Source organism: Typha latifolia, chromosome 6, assembly GCF_019914945.1.
Source record: "Typha latifolia isolate L0001 chromosome 6, TyphaL0001v2, whole genome shotgun sequence".
In the NCBI taxonomy this organism is placed as follows: Eukaryota; Viridiplantae; Streptophyta; class Magnoliopsida; order Poales; family Typhaceae; genus Typha; species Typha latifolia.
The window spans coordinates 3,224,850-3,245,003 of NC_133091.1; the positions used below are offsets into that span (position 1 = coordinate 3,224,850).

Genomic DNA, 20,154 nt, shown 5'->3' on the forward strand with positions numbered 1-20,154 from the left:
TTAGAGATGGAGTATGTTCCGTTCAAATGAATTTATCCAAGTTTGAACAAATTTTTTTTCTTCTAATAGTGAAAGTCTTTTTAAACAGTTATTTTGCTAAGAGAGTTCTCTAAAGTTGAAAGTTGGTTGGAACAAGATATGATTAGAATGTTCATTAGTTAGGATTAAATTTGTCTTATTAAAACGAATTGCAAAAGATCATTCTTTTTCACTCCCAGGTGTGTCAAGATTAGGGCTGTCATTTTGAGCTTATAAAAAGAGGGCAGCTGAAAAGGAGCATTCAAAGTGATGGGTTTCTACTAGATTAAATATTGTATTTGTTGTTATCCCAATAATTATAGAGGTAATTTTTTAAAGTATTAAGCATAAAAAATAATATATTAAGAGGGAGTCAAGCAAAACACTTCGGAAGGAATAAATTATGAACAGCAATAGTAGAATTATAAATATTTTCTAACCTTTAGGAGATGTATGACTTATTTTGTTTTTCATATTAATCTTTGCATTAGATATAAACTAAAAGAAAAAATCTTTCTACATTTTTATTTGAAATATATTTAAAATAACAATAATTTTATTCGTTTGATAGATTTTAGAGATAGAAATTGATTTCAATAATTTGTATGTATCTAATCAATGCTCTTATAATAAAGAAGATAAACTCAAATTTGATATAGCATTCTACTTCATGAGTTCATGGTAGAAGAGAAGTAAATTTGGGAAGAGGGAGAGGGATTTAATAAAACATTAAGACAAGTACACAAAACTAATCAATGCCTTAAGAGTGGCGGCGATTTATTTCACAATCCAGGATTCACCGCCACCACCGAGCCAAGCAGCCCCCTCCACTCATCTCAGCCGCTCATAATGGCCGCCACCTTCGCCACCGCCGGCCTCGCCGTCATGTCCTCCCACCAGGCCTTCACGTGCGGGCGCGAGGTGATGAGCGACGCGTACGGCGTGGCCATGAGGTAGAAGGTGTAGGAGAAGTGGGTGAGGTCGGCGAAGCTGAAGAAGTCTCCGGCCAAGTACTTGTGGTTGGCGAGGCGTGCCTCGTAGACGTCGAGGACCTTGCCGAGGGCCTCCACGTTAGTGTCGATGATCTTCTGGTCCGGCGTGCGGCCGAGCATGGGGGCGAAGCGTAACTGGAAGATGATGGTAGAGATAAGCGGGTTGTAGTGGTGGACCTCTACCTCTACCCCGAGGTCGACCACGGCGGACTCCTCGATCTTGCCTTCCCTGAGGAGGTCCGGGCCGGAGCCCTTGTACTTGCGGAGGATATATTTTGAAATTGCCCGAGATTCTGATACACAATATAAAAAAAATTAAAAAAAAAATCATCATCAGAATCAGATATCTCCGATAAAACCCCCAAATCGAACCCTAATGTAAGAAAAATCCAAATTAAAGTAGAGAATTATATCTCACCGAAGAGCTTGACATCGCCATCCTCAATGGCCGGAATCTGACCGAAGGGCTGCAACAAAGGATCAATAGTAATTTAGGACGAACTCAAGCAATTAATTAATCGACCAAAAGATATAGAAAGAGAGGGAATTACGTTACGGGCGAGGTGCGCAGGGCCCTTATGCTCACCGGTGGCCATGTTGATCGGCACCACCTCGTACGTGGCTCCCATTTCCTCCAAGCACGTCAGCACACGTGCTGTGCACGTGGATTTGGGAAACCCGTATACCTTCAACACCATTCTTCGATCTCTCTTTCTTTCTCTCTCTCTCTCTCTTAACTCCTCCTTGTGTATGTATGATCTGGAGTCGTACCACTCCTTAACGGTATTTATAGAAGAATAAGAAGGCCTCAAGTTCGAGTTTTTTTTTATCAAAATAAACTTATTTTCTAAATTTTTTATTGAAATAGATGACCTTAACAAAATCGCTGAATTAATCGGTTTAGCATTTTTATCGCTAAATAATTTTTTCTCTAAATTACTGAAAGACTAAGTTAAAGAGATTTATATACATAAAACGTTGAATAGATCAATATTTTAGGACCAAACAAAAATGTTTAATTGATCAGTATTTTTACTAAGGGAAAAATTGTCGATCAATTTAGTGTTTTTGTTAGAGCTACAATGAATTAGATCCCGTTTAGTAAATAAATTTAAGAGCAGTCTATTCTAATAAAAAAGTTTTTGAACGAAACTAATTTAGTTAAAAACTCCTCCAAGTTCTATAGATAGAAAAAATATGCTTGGAAAGAGGGATCTCTCCCGTAGTTGACTAGTCTCCGTTCTAATCTTCTAGAAAGTAGTTGTCGTTAAAAATAATTTTTTTTTTTAAAAAAGAGAGAAATAGTAAGGTTTTAATTGGATATTTTGCAAAAGTTAAGAATTTCTTTTATAAAAAATATAATAATATAAGTTTGGATTTTTTTGAAATAAAAATTCATTAATTAATAATATTCGCTTTCTCTCTCTCTCTCTCTTACACACACATCAACCTTTGACTTCTCCTAACGTTATTTATTAAAAATCAGGGCTGAAGTCGGACTACAATTTTCACGCGATGTTAGGCGAGAAAGAAATATCGACAAAAATACTAAATTCGATCATTAGGAAAAATTTAGACGAGATTAGCCATAATTCATATTGTCAATTGTTAATTAGCATAACTAATATTGCTATTAATTAACCTAAAGCAAAACATAAAAAGAAGGAAAAGAAAGAAAGGAATCTAGTCAAGCTTGGATGACCATTTCAATGGATGCTATCAAATACCCATTAAGAAAATTCGATTCCGTGTTCCTCAATCAATCCGCCATAGTTTAGTCTTGTTCTTGGATTCTTCTTGGTGTAAATGTACAACAATTTCAATATTAGATATATTATACACTTTGTCAACGACATCGCCCTCATCGAGAGCAACTTACACGTCCCCAAATCCAAATTAGGTGCGTAACAAATATCTCTCAAGATAAAAATATACTTACAAAAACTTAATCACTCATAAATACCAATATGAAATGCATGTGTGGCTAAGAAAAATATATGTTTAGTAATTCATAAGCAATTTATTCATGGATACGCAACCGTGGAATTTTTTTATATGTACATGGCACCAAACTAAACAATGTGTTACGAACCGGTCTAATTCGATCCGCAACAGTTCTAAACTCAATAAAACTTGTAACTTTTGAAGTGATCTACGAATAATCTAACCGACGGATCTTCCTAAATTTTGGATATGTTGTCGCTCTTAGAGAGAGCTTTCTAACGAATCTAAGATTGTATAATTTGAACGGTTAGATATCAAGATATTGCCCAAAATAGTGGCCGAAGGTTAATTGGATTCTAACTTGTTAGCCCTCGAATGGCTAGGTAGATGCTAGGTTTACTCCTTCGTGTGAAGGGGAACAGTTGTAGTAGAAGAGGAGGCTTAGAAGCTGAAGAACCCGACCAAAGACTTGAGCGGTGGAAGAAAGGAAGTGGGAGAGGGCGTCAATGGCTAGATACAAGTTGAGAAGGAGATAAAGGTCAAAGCCAATTCAATTACTAAGATAAAAACGCCAATTATGTTTCCTCCGCATATTTGTAAAGGCTCACCTTAGTGATTTATTAACTAAGTTAAACAACTCTAAAAAAACTATAACAAGCCAACAGCTAAGTTAAAACCCTAACAAACTAATAATTTTCGCCGCAGTGCGTTCGAACGCACCTGATCGCGCAATTTGTGTTCCCTGTAGTTGCGAACACATACAGACGTTCAAACGGCCCCCTTGGCAAAATGTCTTATTCTCTTAAGCAAACACAAACTAGATAAATAGACTCATCCCAATGAATCCAATACCACGAGTGGATTCAATCCGATCGAGTCGTATCACAATGTCAAGATGGTTTTCACGTTAAACATGGACTCATATCGGCTCAAATCATATGAGTATAGTGCTCCATTAAAATATTTAGTAAATACCAACTTTAATATTTACTGGAATTTTTTTTTAAACCTATGCTCTTTATCCTGAGTTGGAATTCTTCTAGCTTCATAGCTCAGGGGAATATTATGTAGGAATTGAGACTGATATCTAGGCATGCAAAGTCGTATATGATGTGGAAATATATTTGAGTGTTCTATTAGTTAGATTATTTTGACAAGTTTTAAATAAAAATAATAATAAACACTCCCAAAAGAAGACAGAAAGAGTCTTTATCTCGCAATGCTGACAAAGAGATATGAAAGCTTAATATATACTAACAATAGTGAATGGCAAATCTTGACTAGTGGTGCCTCTGATCTCCCATTGCCTATGAGTTCACACTTGTTTAGACATAACATTGCACACCAACAGCTGTGACAGTCCAATCTAATATTGAAATTGGAGTAAATTTCAACTAAGAAGAATCCAGCAACTAAGACTAAATAATGGTGGATTGAGGAACACGGCGTCGAATTCAATAACTTAATACCTATTAAGCTTGACTTGATTTCTTTTTCACTTTCTCAGTTTTAAATAATTAAATTTTTTTTTTGGGGGGTTGTTGTAAGAGTAAGAGAGTGATTTAAAAAATAAAATTTGATAACGTTAAGTACTTGGCCGGAGACTTCTTCAGCTTCGCCGACCTCACCCACTTCTCCTACACCTTCTACCTCATGGCGGCGCCTTACGCCTCGCTCGTCACCTCGCGACGGCACGTGAAGGCCCAGTGGGAGGACATGACGGCGAGGCCGGCGGTGGCGAAGGTGGCGGCCACTATGAACGGCTGAGATGAATGGAGGGGCTGCTTGGCTCGGTGGTGGTGAATCCTGGATTAAGGCATTGATTAGTTTTGTGTACTTGTCTTATGTTTTATTGGATATTTGGATCCCTCTCCCTCTTCCCAAATTTACTTCTCTTCCACTGTGAGCTCATGAATAAATGAATTAATGCTCTATGAAATTTTTTTTTCTTTATAGAAGGTCCGCAGACTAATAATTCTTCTATTAAATCCAATTATCTTTTATAAGCTTGATACATACAAAAAAGAAAAAAAAAGATTTTGAAGAGATAAGCATGAAGCCCTAATGGCTCATAAGATCTGGATGACGAACTCCCAACACATTCAATCATAGCAAACAAGTTAACTTAAGTTTTTTTTCAAAATTTCGAGTGGATTTTGAAGCGGTATAGCTATAAAGAGAGAGGTAGACAGGAAGCGGTAGTGGAGGAGTGACGGATTGAGAGGAGGTGGCGGAGCAAACTTATAGGAGAAGGTGGAGTCGATGGAGTGGAGTTACCGGCAAGCGGCGGCACTGGGTGATGGGTACAAAAGTGGAAAAAGAGGAAAGAAAATGAGATAAAGAGAAGGGAAGAAGATGGGGGAGGGAGTGAGGGAGAAAGGGGGACCATGACCTAGATGGCTGTGGTTGTAGTCGTATGTAGCGACTACGATCTTGACAACCATAAATGAGATGGCCTTGACAATGACGACCTCGGTCTAGCAAAACAAGGAGAGGAGGGAGAAAGAAGAAGAAAATGAGGGGAAAGAAAAACATAAGGGAGGAGGGAACAGGAGAATGAAGAAAAAGAGAAAGAAAGAGGGAGGGGGAGAGGAAGAAGAGGAAAGGGGAAGTGAGAAATATAAGTGGGAGAAGAGGAAAAGGGAAGTGAGAAATATCTTGTCACGAAGGGAAAAAAAAACCCCTCGATCCTCTCTTTCCAGTCGAGGCTAGGAGGAGGAGAAAGGGAGAAGAACGTCGTCGACGACAACTGTCGATAGAGAAAGCAATCGGTGAAAAAGAGAAAGGAAAATCCAACCCTAGTAGACTGCTCTGCTAGGGCCGGCGCATTTAATGCTCTATGAATTTGAGTTTATGTTCTTTCTAAGATCAATGATTAGATACATAAAATTATTGAACTACATTTCTATCTCTAAATCTATCAACCAATAAAATTGTTATTTTAAATATATTACCTAACTAATTAATTATTTCAGTCCAAAACTTCAATAGATTAAAAGTCTATGCATCGCAGAAAATTCTTAAAACAATGTATAAAAAAGTAATAGTTTAAGAATCTAAGTGTAATTAGCTAATTAATAAACGAAATTGTCTACAAGTGAATAAGCAGGAGGGGTCCATGTGTGCAAAGCTCTCTTTCTTTGTTTTTTTTTGTGGAATAGAATACCTATCACAATTTCTAAGAGTGTGTTTGATTATTAGAAAGTAAAATAAAATAAAATAATATTTTTATTTTAATAAAATAGACCTACATTCATTCAATCAGATGTTACTACTTAATAGCATGCTCTCTTCAACAACGAGGATGATGAACATGGTTTTTGATACGATGTGTCTCTATTTGGTCGGATCGCTTCTTTTGTACCGTAGAGGTAATTGTTTATTAAAATTAATAATGAATAGAGATAGAGAATTATATTTAAAATGAAGTCTATCTCTAAATAATCAAATTTATATAATTAAAGTATAATTATATTTATCATAATTATATCTAAGATAGAAAAATCTTAATAGAAGAAAAGAACGTTTAATCCGGAAGTTAAGCAGACATAATTAAATTTTTTTGACTAATATATTATTTTTTTATATAATATAGTTTTGGAATCAGTATTGGGTATAAAAATTGGTTATTATAGCCGTTAAATTATGATTATAAATTTTATAAAAGTATTGAAGTATTTGCAAATATTCTGCTGTTATCATTTGGACTGCATACCATCTGTATGACGTTATGCCTCATCAAAAGGTACAGCAATAGGACTAACATAGCTTCTTTATTCTGTAGCTCAGCGCTACCCCTCTCAGTCTTTTAGGTCCTCCTCTCTCTCTCTATAATTCTTCCAATTCCTCGAGGTGGGAGATGAGGATCGTGGGATTGACTGGTGGGATCGCTTCCGGCAAGAGCACTGTCTCCAATCTCTTCAGATCTAACGGCCTTCCCATCGTCGACGCCGACCTCGTGGCACGCGTAAAACACCCTTACCCTAGTCTCTCTCTCTCTCTCTCTCTCTCCCCCCCCTGATGGTTCTTATGAGTAATTTACTGCCTTGATTTGATATTATGCTTCTTATGTTGTGCGCGTACCTTATTTGTTATAATTCCTAGCTCAAAAGATTATATGCGAAAAGGAGCTAAGACATTGGCAAAACAGGATAACAAAGAATATCAACTAATTACTCGTATTGGATTGACTAAATTTTAGAAAGTTTGAATGAAAGAATGCAAACAGGTTGGAGAGTAAGTTGAACAGCTTACTTTATTAGAGTGAATGGAGAACAATGTTGCAGTTTTGGGTATACTTCTCTTATTTCGCATTGAAGGGAATATGTCTAATGATCGAATTGTTTCACCAGGCTACCTGCTTCATTTATGTCAATGTCGGAACTTAATTTGGATTCCATAGTATAAATTCAGGCATACTTCTATTTTATATTTTCTAGTTTCTCTTTTCCAGTATCAACTCTACCTCTGTTTATGTCATTTATTTGAAAAATGATCTTGTAAATCCATCATATTGACATATTCTGTTCAATATCTAGATTTTCTTGACCCTCACATCAATTATAGATCAATTACACGTCACTTCTCTTTTACATGCTTCTCCAAGATAATCTTTGATCAATTATCTAATTGCTAGAACCCTTCCAAAATAATAAATAGATCTCAGCTAGGATTTTCTAATGTAATGGCATCTCTGGTCCTTTAGTTTGCAATGCTCAGAAAAATAGAATGTTTCTCTTTTCCAAAGAAATACATAATATGTCTTTTAACCTTGAGCTATTAATTGCAGGATGTAGTGAGAAAAGGAAGTGGCGGTTGGAAGAAGGTTGTCAAAGCATTTGGGGATGATATTTTACTGGAAAATGGGGAAATTGATAGAGCTCACCTAGGTCAAATTGTTTTCTCTGACCCAGAAAAGCGTCAACTTCTGAACCGGTATGGCCTGACAATAATATTTCATTATCTCATAATTGTTTGGCACCCAGCAACTTTTGGTTGGTATGAATCAAGTTATAAATCGATTTGTCTGGCAATAGTATCTAATAGTAGATACCTGCCGACTTTTGTATGGTATGAACATCAACGTGACACTAATCATTTCTGAATGCCAAAGATTCTATTTCTACGGCTGGGTAGGCAGCATTAAAATTCAGATGCTGCTTTTGTTGGTTGAAATGATAATGTCTTGAAATTTTGTGCTTAGTTCTCCATTAGATACAGATGTAATTGTTACAATAGATTTTTCTTTGGTTACTAAGTTACAATCATCATCGGGTGCTCAATAAGCTGGGTACATGGGATTATAATTCACACGTTACTTTCATTGGTGGAAATGATAATGTCTTGTCTTGCAATTTTGTGTTTTGTTCTCCATCAGGTACAGATTTAATTGTTAAAATAGATTTTTCTTTTGTTACTAAATCATAATCATCATCTGGTACTTAATAAGCGAGAGACTTTCATACAAGATAAGAGGTAGTTTGGAAATTATACAGCTTGATGTGTGTCGATGCAAAACACTAGAAGTTAAATTTTGAATGGCTTTGATTTGTATTGATGGATCAAGACCTACAATTACTAGATGTGTTTGCTTAACAAGTAAAATTTACTTTTTCCATAGTTCTTACAACTTTTTCCCCCCTATTTAGGAATACCCTTAAATTTAGACCAAAATAAGTCAAAAATGTATATACCAGCATAGACTTTGCCATGTGGACAGCTGGTTGATGCAGGCATGGACTTTGGGCGAGCTTTTTTTCCTATAAAGGCATCCTGCCATGTTGACAAACTATTTACTCCAATAGGCATGGGTCAAAACTATGTAAGATTATTGCATATATAAAGCCATGCTTCAACAGTTGTCTAGTGGTTCAGCTCATGGAACGTGTTGTTCTTGGAAGTATCCAACATTGCAGCAAATGATGCGCAATATTTCAGGATTACAAGCTGAATTCACTCAGAGAGGTTTGTGGACTCAATAGAGGAGTAGCAGTTATGCTGCTGCCTTTTATAAGATGTGAAAAGGGAATTGCTAAATAATTAAGCTATTCCCTGCACTTCGCATGCATCGAGCAAATTGTGGAGGCCTAGGTCTCTCTCGTCATGTCTTCTCATTTTCCGCTTTTGTTTGTTTAATCTTTCTTTGCCATTCTTTTGACTTTGTTTTCTTTACATTGTGATGGAAATTCAATAGGTATTAGGTGATAAACAGTTTCTAATTTTCTCTTCCCTTTTCTTTTTCTTGCAGTCTGTTAGCTCCATATATATCTTCCGGCATTTTCTGGGAGATACTAAAGCTATGGATCAAAGGATCTAAGGTTATCATTCTCGACATCCCATTGTTGTTTGAGGCTAAGATGGACCGGTGGACTGCACCCATTATCGTCGTCTGGGTTGATCCAGAAACGCAGCTGCAACGCCTCATGGCAAGAGATGGGATTTCTGAGGAGCAAGCTACGAATAGGATTAATGCTCAGACTTCACTAGACTGGAAGAGGTCAAAGGCAGATATAGTAATCGACAACTCGGGTACGATGGATGAAACAAAGTTACAGTTTGAAGAAGTCCTGAGCCAGGTTTCTCAGCCCTTGGCATGGAAGGAGTTCGCCTTCTCAAGAGACGGCCTCTTCTGGATTCTTGCATCAGTAACAGTTGGTGTACTGGCAGTGCAGAAAAATTTATCTTGTATGTAGGATTCACTTTATCATCTGCCTTCCTTCTCACAAGACTCTAATTTAAAGAAATCTCGTGTAGCTTTTATGCATTAATTAGACCAGCATATTGTTAATTACCACTTCTGCAATGCTAAAAAATCTCATGGGCTTTGTTCATGTCCAACCCAACAAAATGGGTCAAAATCGACCAGATTCGATCCGAAAGCCTGTTGAACTGGCTCATGTCTATATATTTTATAGCGATGTAACAGACGTAAAGAAGCGAAGTATTGGAAAGAGTATTCTACGATATAAAATTCTAATCTTTATCAGATAATATTGTCTTTTGATTTGCATATTTTAGGGTAAAAAACTATTTATTGACTAAGATGGCAAAACATGCAAAGATCACAATCACCAGGAACTTATTTTGAGGCGTTGATAATGGGCACTAATAAGATTTTAATAAAGCATGGACCTTGAATTGGACCATGCCAGGTTTTTCTAATTTGGTTGGCCGACTTAATGTCGGAATACAGTCTACTTGTTGCTGTGGCCGGTTGTTGCTGCTGCTGCTGCTGATGAGATTAAGCTCCGAACTTAATTAGTTTATCTTACTTTTTAATTTTAATTTTTTTAAAATAAATTTAATTAGATATTAAAATAATATATTTAATTACTGAATCAGCTTAGGAGTTCCTGAACTAGTACTAAACTCAAAAACAAACGAGGCTATTCCAGTTAAAATGATGTGAAACTTTACAAACCTAAATATAGGGTTTGAATTCACTAGCAACATCATTGTGTGTGTGTGTGTCAGTGTGTGGGGGCAGGTGCTCCCAGTCAGCTCCAAGGCTTTTCCTGTGTTCTTGATCCCACGGCTAAGAAATAATTCGATCTCTCCCTCTTCTCTCTCTCTCTCTCTCCCATCATTGCATGGCTGTGATTGAGGACGAACAGAGGAAGAAGCAGCAGCAGCAAGCGAGGAGGAGGAGGAGAGAAGAAGATTTGATAAAGAAGATGATGCCATCTCCTTCTAATCCTTGTTTGAGTTTGTCTTGCCGGATAGAGAAGTTCACCTCAGTCTTGAACCTGTTTGTTGAAATGCCTAGCTTAGTTCTAGATCTCGTAGAATCTTGACTACAATTTCTTGTTCTTATTTTGGCAGCTTGCAAAGGGAATTCAGTTGCTTGTCTTCAGGTACTGTGGTGATTAAAGTTCGTCATTTGGTTATCATCGTTTCATGTTCATTTATCTGATCCTATATCTAAATTCCACTACAATCATCGCTGTGCATTGTGAAATTAGCCGAAGTAAAATATATCTTTGCAGTTATCTAGTGCATTTCTTCTAAGAAAGATATCGTGTCTTAGGGAGTGTTAACAATTTATAGGCGCTAGATGTGAAAATTACCATGTATTAGTATTCTGGATCTTATCTGTAATTTGCTACAATTTGGGAAAGAAACCACTTTTTGCTTCTTAAGAATAGTTAAGAACTATTTGCAGATTAACTATGTATCTCTTAATTTTTGCATATTTTTTATTTGCTTCAGTGAGTTCAACTTTAATGGAATATGAGGTTCTAGTCAGTATTCTTGAAATAATCGGATTCATAAAAAGCTATTAATTTCACTAGTTCTTTGTACTTTTTTTTTGGGGTCTTGCTGTTTAATTTTGTTTATATTTACTTAGTAGGCCTGCGTTTTGCTATCATTATATTAGCGCATTGCTTAATAAATTCAAAAGTGAGGTTTTCGGATTTGCTCAATTGGCAAGTACAAGAATGTGAAGAAGATACCGAGTTTTGATATGTACAGCAGAGAGGGTGAGATATGAGATAGAGGATATATTAATATTTGAAGAAAACTTATTTGAAGGAATCAAATAAGAACCAAAAGAATTGCTTGAATGACCATGCAAATGCTTACCACTTTGTTAGTATCAGCTTCTATGTGTAATTTTTTTTAATGTGCTAGATATATATGCAAATGCTCACCACTTGTATATTAAGCTACTAACTAAACTTCTTTGATTGCTAGTATCTACTTCTCCCTTCTCTTTCAGAGCTTGGACATCGGTTTCTCACAAGATTGAAAGCAATGCCTTCAATAATTCTGGCGAAGGTAATGTCTAGACTCACTTTATGTTCTTTAGTATTGGAAGTAATGACTTCCTTTTCTCTCCATTTGCCTTTTTGTGTCTAACATCTATCAATCTGAATGGGTTAAGTTTCCAAGGTAATCACTGGGATAATATCAGACACTGTGGTTCTAGGAAATTCTTATAGGATGCAGGGATTCTGCATACTTATATATAAATAGGGTCATAGAGTTTAGATTTTAGACAAGTACGAAGGCAGCCTATACTCATCCTTGAATTATGAATCTAGGCCCTGATGAATCTTATTGGGCTTAAATTTGTCATACTTGGCTGTGTTTAGAAGGGGACAAAGTAGCTTTATATATTATTCCTAGAGTTGTTCTAAACAACTTACCCAATTGAGAGGAATTCATTAGGAGCATTTTTTAAAAGGGAAAGCTTGTCTGACAAATTTTATTCTTAAGACCGTTTATTTATTTGTGAGTGACATACATTTTGACACAAGTTTCATACTTTGTTACAATAGTAAAATATTATCACAAAGGGAAACAACCTTGGCAGATTCATAAGTGCAAAAGAACTAAAGTTAGCCTATGACTTTGTTGCAATCCAGTAGTTGAAGGTACACATCCTTATGAATCCCCAAAAGGCTAGAGAAGAACCCCTAACCAACAAGACAGAACCCTACAATAGAAAAAAAAAAAGGAAAAAAAAAATAACAAACATGATCAAAGAACAAAAGTGGGTAGAACACCCTCGGCCACAATGAAGAAGAGTGAGGCTGTCACCAGCGGCTAGGGAGGTGAGGCCCTGGAGCATAGTAGTTGGACTCGAGGGCTGACAAAGGGGTTAAAATTGATCGAGGTTGAGTAGGGAGAAGAGTCAGTCTCGATGGTGGTGAGGTAGATGTGGCAGTGGACGATAGCAGCGATGAACAGCGCAACATAGAGAGAGGATGGAGCAGAGTTGGAGGACAAGGAGAAGAAAGCGAAGCGAGTTGCAAGAGAGAAGACAACGAAGGAGAGGCAAAGAGAACTTTGAGGAGAGGGGGAGGAAGAGAGAAAAGAGAGAGAATAAGGAAGAGGCAAGGAGAAGGGGATCATAAGGGTGAGATAAAACCCTCTAGAAAAGGTGAAGAATCTAGAAGAGTGGGAAGAACTGCGATGAACCCTAGTAGAGCTAGGACTAGCGAGGGAAAATAAACGATGAGCAAGCATAGTGGCTTACATAAGCACAAATATATTTGGACAAAATAAAAAAGCAAAAATATGCATTTATTGCTATATGTAGACTAAACGGGTTCTATCAAAAAAATTGAAACTACTATTTTCCTCTAATTTATCTCCATTAAATCTTGATATTTCTAGGTTCAAAGGAATAACCTGAGAATAATTTGTCTCTAGTTATTTCTTTCTAACTATAGCCTTCGATATGATTGAAACTATTTCACAAGCTAAAAAAGTTTTTGTCTCTAGGGATTTAATGCAAGCCGACTTGCACTGATCAGTCAATACATTGATTATGTGTATCTGGTGCTCAAAAGTAAATTGGAGAGGATCGTTAGATTAGAGTGAGAACTGTACCTGATTGATGCTTGGGATTGCCCTGTACTAAATCTAGTTTTATTTTTTAAGATATAAAATCTAGTTAGAAAGGAAATTTGAAGACACTCAATCATTTATTTATTTGCAAAAAGAAGTCAGCATCAACCTTGGTATATAAATCCCACAACCCCCAAAAAGAAAAGTAAAGAAAAAAAAGAAGAAAAAAAACTACACTTAACCTGAACAACGTTAAGATTAAGATTAAAAGATACTATGCTCAGAAATAGAAAAGAAGAGCTAGGGTCGTTCAGATGAGTGAAAAATTAGAAAAGATTTAGCTGAATAATCTAATATTTTCTCATTTAGCTGATGACAAGAAGAAACAACGACGTAAAATAAAAATATAAGCACCGTAACTTGACAGCAAAAGATGACATACGGACGCGGATCCGACCCACCGGATTCCGAGACGACCGCCTTTAGTCAACCTTAGCCTTCTCTTTGTGTGGGTGCCACTCCCCGTAGCCAATCTTCTCCTCTCCCGTTCGTCCACGTGGCTTCCTGGGTCCAAAACCCGAGTGCTTTGTGTTGAGTTTGATCCAACCCCAATCCATCTCCAACTTTTGACGTCACTTCCTTCTCCTTCCAAGTTTTAATCACGAATCATTTGGAGCAGGAGTTGACAAAGAGAGGCTTCATTCCATGGTTACATCCAGTTGAGTCAAAAACCATTGGGGATTATGGTGATGGGTGAGTGGGAGGCATGCAACTAATAGAGTACTCTTATTCATATATTAGTTGGAAAAAACTATAGTTTGATATTAAGAAACTTAGTTCAAGATGTGTCTACTTGCTGTGGATACCAATATCTCAGCCATTCTCCAAAACGCGTCCCTACCATTACCAAGTAATTGAGTTCCTATTCTATTTTAACTATTAGAAAATTTGGAGTTATATTAAAGACAATAAATACATCTGATATATGTTTACTTTTTATTTCGCCACCTTTCATAATCTGTTATTAAGATTTATCATAATATATATATATATATATATATATATATATATATATATATATATATATATATATATATATATATATATGTAGGTTGACGCATAGCCGTTATGTATCATTTTCATCTGTTGGAAAGAAAATAAAAATGACAACGACATCGTAAAATTTTACTTCGCATGAAGCAAAACAAACTAATTGAATAATTATTGGAAGAGGTCAGAAGTTAGTAAATATTTTTGCACATATACCTACCATGGACTCAACTCCAAAGTGGGGTCAACTGTACATTTGTACATATGCCTTACATGCACATATCTTCAATCTAAATTTCCAATAACAAGTAGGGGCAAGACCTAAACCAGCACCATTTCAGGGTCTCCCTTATCTGGTAGGTAGAGTTTAACATGGATCTAAAGCCTCATACAGTGTAGAACAAAAAGGAAATCTAATTATCTAATGTGGAGTATCTAAAGGGAGGTGGCCGATGGCTGACCCATTCCTGGATTATGTACAAAGATGTAAATAATGGGGTGAGATATTTTGGAAGTTTGGACCTTATTTAAACTACTAAGCCTCCAGTGCAAGTTGTTACACATGGTAGGCCATTCCTCAGAATGTTGGACTTCCATGAAATCTTAATCCAGTGGGAGAGCTGGTGTGCAAAACCTTGGGGGCGCCCCTGGATTGCCTCTTGCTCACCCACTCTTATTTTGGTCTGTGCCACCCACAAACTCTCCTTTCCAAATTCCATTCTATTTATATCTCCTCATCTTTGTCTCGTGTCCCAATGCAGTTCCCTTCCCATCTAACTCTTTAATAGTTCCTATCATTTAAGGTTAGAAGTTTCTTCTTCTTCTTCTTTTCTCTGTTATGATTGTTGTTTGGTTTTCCTTCTTAGCTTCTTGGGCCTTATGCATTCATGATATTTGGATTCCAGGACAATTGAGATGGCTTATAATGGAAACCTTGGCCCACATGGCAATCCTGGGTCTGTGTTTGAGGACCCAGAAAGCAAGAATTCTAACAAGAGGAGTACAAGGTTCAAGGACAAGGATGAGTACATGGAGATCACGTTGAATGTACGAGAAGACGGCGTCACAATCCAGAACAGCAGAGGTAAAGATCAAGAGATGGCGCTGCTCGCGAACTTGGACAGGCCGGCGCCATCGCTCAGCACGAGCCTGTCGTCGAAGCTGAAGCAGGTTGGGTCCGAGCTGCGGCGTATGACGTCGTTGAAGAAGCCCGAGGTGAGGCCTGCGCCGAGGCTAGACCGGACCATGACCGGTGCGGCACGAGCGCTGAAAGGCCTCCAGTTTGTGACCCATAACGTGGTCACGCAGGGATGGACGGAAGTTGAGAAGCGGTTCGACAAGCTTGCCGTCGACGGATTCCTACTGAGATCAAGATTTGGGCAATGCATAGGTTAAGCAATCGCTCACGCTAAATATTACAATGAATTTAGCATTGTTATGAAATATAACATTGATGGTTTAATGATATATATATATATATATATATTTTGGTTACTGCAGGAATGCTGGGATCAGAGGAGTTTGCAGGGCAAGTGTTTGATTCATTAGCGCGGAGAAGGGGGATCACAGCAGCTGTGCTGACCAAGGATCAGCTCAAAGAGTTCTGGCAGCAGCTGTCGGATCCAGGATTCGATGCTCGCCTTCAGACATTTTTTGACATGTATGAGTCAATCAGAATTCATTCAGTTTAGATTAGTTGAATTGTATTTTGTTCTTGATCAAACTGAGGTACAGTTGCAAATTCTTGACGTGCTTGGCACCAAATTTTGCAGGGTGGACAAGAATTTGGATGGCCGGATCACGGAAGAAGAGGTCAAAGAGGTGAGCTGAGGCTAGGCTAGCTGCAAACAACTTTAGCACCACTTTTTCTGATCAATTTAGACGTTCTAACAACTAACAGAGATGTAAAATTCTGTAACTTAGATCATCACCCTGAGTGCATCTGCAAACAAGCTGACCAAGATCTTGGATCGCGTTGATGAATACACGGCTCTGATCATGGAAGAATTAGACCCTGACCATCTAGGTTACATCGACGTAAGTAAAACTCCAAGCATGTACAAATAATATATATATAGCAACCAACAAGCTGATGTTGTTTCTAATTAATCATGTACATGAATCTGTTATGCAGATCAAGAGCCTGGAGACGCTCCTCCTGGAACCACAAGCCCCTGCAGCCAAATTGACCTCCAACACCTCCAACCTGAGCCAACTCATTAGCCAGAAGCTCGTCCCGACGAAGGATAGCAATCCAATCCGCCGCTGCTGCCGACGGATCTCCTACTTCATGGAGGACAATTGGAAGCGTGTCTGGGTCATGGCTCTGTGGCTTGGCATCTGCGCCGGACTCTTCACTTGGAAGTTTATTGCCTACAAGCGCCATGTCATCTTTGAGGTTATGAGTTACTGCGTCTGCGTTGCAAAGGGTGGAGCAGAGACGACGAAGCTGAACATGGCCATCATCCTCCTTCCCATTTGCCGGAATACCATCACTTGGCTCAGGTCCAAGACCAGGCTCGGAGCCATTGTGCCTTTCAACGACAGTTTAAACTTCCATAAGGTATGTTCTTGTTTCATTCGGCTAGTTGTCTTAACTATGTTTTATAAGTTTAAATGAATCTCTAAGTCAAAAGTTTACATCATTCTCCTTCCTCTGTACTATTTCTTTGTATGTTCAGAGGACAATTAAATCAACTACTCTACCTTGCTTTGGATGACGGTACTTCTGTCTGCTTTAGAATTCTTACCTCGTTCACTTTAAAATAACAATAGCTTTATAATAGTACATATTCTTATTTATTATTTTTAAAATGAGGCTTTTATTTTAGAAATAATTATTTCTACATTTATTTATATTCTAAAATAAGGGTATAATAATTATATGTGATATAAAGTAAAAAAAAAAGGAAAAAAATCTTATCTTTTACAAAATTACGATAAATACTCTTTAATTTAATATAAATTAAATTGATGTGATAGATATTAAGGATAAATTAGTAATTGAGTTAGTGTTTTGTATAAAAAATAATTTTGATAAATAATATTTGCATTATAAAATATAACTAATATGATGTTTAGTTGTTATTATGAAATAAAAAGTTGTATTTCAGATTAAGAAAAAAATTATTCTTAAAGTGAACGGAGGCTAATAAGGAATTAGTTTTTTTAAGTCTAAATTCTCTCTAGCTAGTAATAGGAAAAATAAACGGCTTGGATGATGATGATGATGATGATGATGATGATTATCAGGTGATAGCTTGGGGCATTGCAGTGGGAGTTGCTCTCCACGTGGTACCTCACTTGACGTGCGACTTCCCCCTATTGTTGCATGCGACTGACGAGGAATACGAGCCACTTAAGCGCTTTTTTGGGGACAAGCGGCCGCCAAACTATTGGTGGTTTGTGAAGGGTGTCGAGGGCGTGACTGGCTTGATCTTGCTTATCCTCATGATCATAGCCTACACCTTTGCTCAGCCTTACTTCCGGCGAAACAAGCTTGACCCCACTAGCCCCTTCTACCGCTTCGCCGGCTTCAACACATTTTGGTATTCACACCACCTCTTTATCATAGTATACATCGCCTTTGTAGTCCACGGCGTATGCCTCTACATCAATCGAACATGGTACAAAAAGACGGTATGTACAAACTATATATGCAATTTGAAATTTTCAAATTCAAAGTAATATTTGAATCATGATATATATTGTATTAAAGATCATGTTATGTCATTTTTCAGACATGGATGTACCTTGCAATCCCTCTCACCTTATATGTCGGTGAACGAGTTCTCCGTGCGTTTAGGTCCGGTTACAAGTCAGTAAGGATTTTAAAGGTATAAATATATATATATGCATATATTTATAAACTAATTCACAATCATTTATATATGTTGGTTTATTATAAGTTCGATATAACTTTGTGGATTCTCTTTTCTTCTTCAATTGTAGGCTGTGCTGTATCCAGGAAATGTTTATGCCGTATATATGGATAGGCCTCATGGTTTCAAGTACAAGAGTGGGCAATACATGTTCGTAAATTGTCCCGACATCTCTTTGTTTGAATGGTACGTATATACTGGCATTTACTTAACTATAATCTATTGTTAGTGCTAGCTATTGGTCATGGATCAAAATTAAGCTAAATTTTGTTTTTAATGCTAATTTGCTATCTTTCTTAGGCATCCTTTCACCATCACTTCTGCCCCCGGAGAGAAAAACCTTAGCATGCACATCCGAACCAGAGGTGACTGGACCACCCAGCTCAGAGCCAACTTTATGGAGGTAATGTTGACGACCATCAAAATCTAAGAAATAGTTTATATGCTTGATTATAATTATACATTCATTTAATTTTTTGGACTAATTCAATTATATATGATGGAAATGTGACAGGTCTGCATGCCTCCCATCTCGGCCCGACCCAGTAACTCACAATCGGATATGATCATGACATCAAATGAGACTTCAAAGTACTCACTGTTACCCCTTCCAATTTAACGCGAAAATATTTTTACGTTTAGCTGCTCGCTGATCGAGAGTATGCATATGCATCAGGTTTCCGAAGCTCTTGATCGACGGGCCATACGGTGCTCCGGCGCAGGACTACTGGAAGTACGATGTCCTCCTCCTCATCGGCCTCGGGATCGGAGCCACCCCGCTGATCAGCATCGTCAAGGACGTGCTCGACAACACCCAGATGCAGAAGGAGGGGCTCATGAGTCCTGAGGACTTGAAGCGAAACGGGAAAGGAAAGAGGAAGACGTTCATGACTCAACGTGCCTACTTCTACTGGGTCACCCGGGAGGAGGGCTCATTCGAATGGTTTCGGAACGTGATGACGGAGGTGGAGGAGAAGGACAAGGAGCAGGTGATCGAGCTCCACAACCATTGCACCAGCGTCTACGCGGAAGGCGACGCTCGGTCCGCGCTGATCATCATGCTCCAGTCCCTTCATCAAGCTAAAAACGGCGTCGATATAGTGACCGGAACGCGCGTTAAGACGCACTTTGCTAGGCCCAACTGGCGCAACGTCTTCAAGCATGTCGCCGTCCATCATGAAAACCAGCGCGTCGGTGAGTTCCAGATCATGATTCTTAAAAAGATAACAAAGATATATAATTGTTGATAAGAAATCTAGTAGCTATAAGTTTAAAAAAAAAAAAAAAAAAAAAAAAAAGACTTGGCACTTGGGATTTGCAGCAGTTGTGGATTTACTAATTCGTTGTTGTTGTTTTTTTTTAATTAATGTCAGGAGTTTTCTACTGTGGTGACCAGACCCTGGTACCGGAACTGAGGCGGCTAGCTTCAGATTTCTCGCACAAGACTAATACAAAGTTTGTTTTCCACAAGGAGAATTTCTAATCTTATTGTGAATATATAAGATTCTTTTTTTTATTTTATTTTTGGAGGGTTTTGAGCTACAGGGATATGTTTTAATTTCCGAAAAGGATGATTGTTTTGATTGTAATAATTGTGGAGATGTACAAGAATAATGTTAGTGATCATTATAAGTATTTCTATGCTCGTTCAATTTCATCCATTTCCCTTGATCAACATCCTCTCATCAACAAAAGCATATACATTCTGCTCCAATCTTAATCTTTATCACTATATCTCACCTCCACATCCCTTTCTCCCTGTTGCTCAGTTGCGCTGGCTCCAGCATCCTCGACAGCTGATGTCGTTTCGTTCTCTGCCATCTTTGCAGCTTGTTAATCTACACCTTATCACAAGGTCGCTCCTCTCCCTCTCAGTGTTCATGCCCTTTAATCCTTTGCCTTTGACTGAATCTTCTCTGATTGGAGGAGACGAGTCCTTTCAAGTGCATCTTTGAGGCCATGGTTTGGGCTCT

The 20,154-nt window shown here is 37.8% G+C and overlaps 3 protein-coding genes across 8 annotated transcripts; 2 read left to right on the forward strand and 1 right to left on the reverse strand.

Moving 5' to 3' along the window:
• Positions 1 to 657: 657 nt before the first annotated feature.
• LOC140791262 (probable glutathione S-transferase GSTF1) lies at positions 658 to 1,778 on the reverse strand. Its single transcript, XM_073141734.1, has 3 exons — positions 1,562 to 1,778; positions 1,429 to 1,477; positions 658 to 1,303 (listed from the first exon to the last, which is right to left on the reverse strand). The coding sequence occupies exons 1-3, from the start codon at positions 1,706 to 1,708 to the stop codon at positions 855 to 857; spliced, it is 645 nt and encodes a 214-aa protein (XP_072997835.1). The 5' UTR covers positions 1,709 to 1,778; the 3' UTR covers positions 658 to 854.
• A 4,693-nt stretch (positions 1,779 to 6,471) lies between these two features.
• On the forward strand, positions 6,472 to 9,784 carry LOC140790079 (dephospho-CoA kinase). The gene is made up of 3 exons (XM_073139998.1): positions 6,472 to 6,921; positions 7,744 to 7,889; positions 9,202 to 9,784. Exons 1-3 carry the CDS (start codon positions 6,814 to 6,816, stop codon positions 9,644 to 9,646), a joined length of 699 nt encoding a protein of 232 aa, XP_072996099.1. The 5' UTR covers positions 6,472 to 6,813; the 3' UTR covers positions 9,647 to 9,784.
• Positions 9,785 to 10,325: 541 nt separating this feature from the next.
• LOC140791460 (respiratory burst oxidase homolog protein B-like) lies at positions 10,326 to 19,836 on the forward strand. 6 transcript variants are annotated; one of them, XM_073142050.1, is made up of 15 exons: positions 10,326 to 10,680; positions 10,776 to 10,807; positions 11,649 to 11,732; positions 15,206 to 15,690; positions 15,801 to 15,960; positions 16,073 to 16,121; positions 16,224 to 16,337; positions 16,435 to 16,863; positions 17,553 to 17,939; positions 18,041 to 18,136; positions 18,252 to 18,367; positions 18,482 to 18,584; positions 18,696 to 18,772; positions 18,858 to 19,375; positions 19,555 to 19,836. In XM_073142050.1, exons 4-15 carry the CDS (start codon positions 15,216 to 15,218, stop codon positions 19,662 to 19,664), a joined length of 2,634 nt encoding a protein of 877 aa, XP_072998151.1. In that variant the 5' UTR covers positions 10,326 to 10,680; positions 10,776 to 10,807; positions 11,649 to 11,732; positions 15,206 to 15,215; the 3' UTR covers positions 19,665 to 19,836. The 6 variants fall into 6 exon arrangements, with proteins under 6 accessions (XP_072998151.1, XP_072998150.1, XP_072998154.1 ...); XM_073142053.1 differs by having other exon boundaries at positions 10,411 to 10,680; positions 11,674 to 11,732; XM_073142052.1 differs by having other exon boundaries at positions 10,609 to 10,701.
• The last annotated feature ends 318 nt before the right edge of the window (positions 19,837 to 20,154 follow it).

Excerpts from the sequence above, each read along its gene's own strand:
- LOC140791262 (XM_073141734.1), bottom strand. The coding sequence starts at position 1,708 with ATGGTGTTGAAGGTATACGGGTTTCCCAAATCCACGTGCACAGCACGT. Across the intron at positions 1,478-1,561 it reads CTGCGCACCTCGCCCGTAAC|CCCTTCGGTCAGATTCCGGC; the intron begins GTAATTCCCTCT and ends CCTTTGTTGCAG. Across the intron at positions 1,304-1,428 it reads TGGCGATGTCAAGCTCTTCG|AATCTCGGGCAATTTCAAAA; the intron begins GTGAGATATAAT and ends ATTGTGTATCAG.
- LOC140790079 (XM_073139998.1), top strand. The coding sequence starts at position 6,814 with ATGAGGATCGTGGGATTGACTGGTGGGATCGCTTCCGGCAAGAGCACT. Across the intron at positions 6,922-7,743 it reads ACGCCGACCTCGTGGCACGC|GATGTAGTGAGAAAAGGAAG; the intron begins GTAAAACACCCT and ends TATTAATTGCAG. Across the intron at positions 7,890-9,201 it reads AAGCGTCAACTTCTGAACCG|TCTGTTAGCTCCATATATAT; the intron begins GTATGGCCTGAC and ends TTTTTCTTGCAG.
- LOC140791460 (XM_073142050.1), top strand. The coding sequence starts at position 15,216 with ATGGCTTATAATGGAAACCTTGGCCCACATGGCAATCCTGGGTCTGTG. Across the intron at positions 16,122-16,223 it reads CGGAAGAAGAGGTCAAAGAG|ATCATCACCCTGAGTGCATC; the intron begins GTGAGCTGAGGC and ends TCTGTAACTTAG. Across the intron at positions 19,376-19,554 it reads TCATGAAAACCAGCGCGTCG|GAGTTTTCTACTGTGGTGAC; the intron begins GTGAGTTCCAGA and ends AATTAATGTCAG.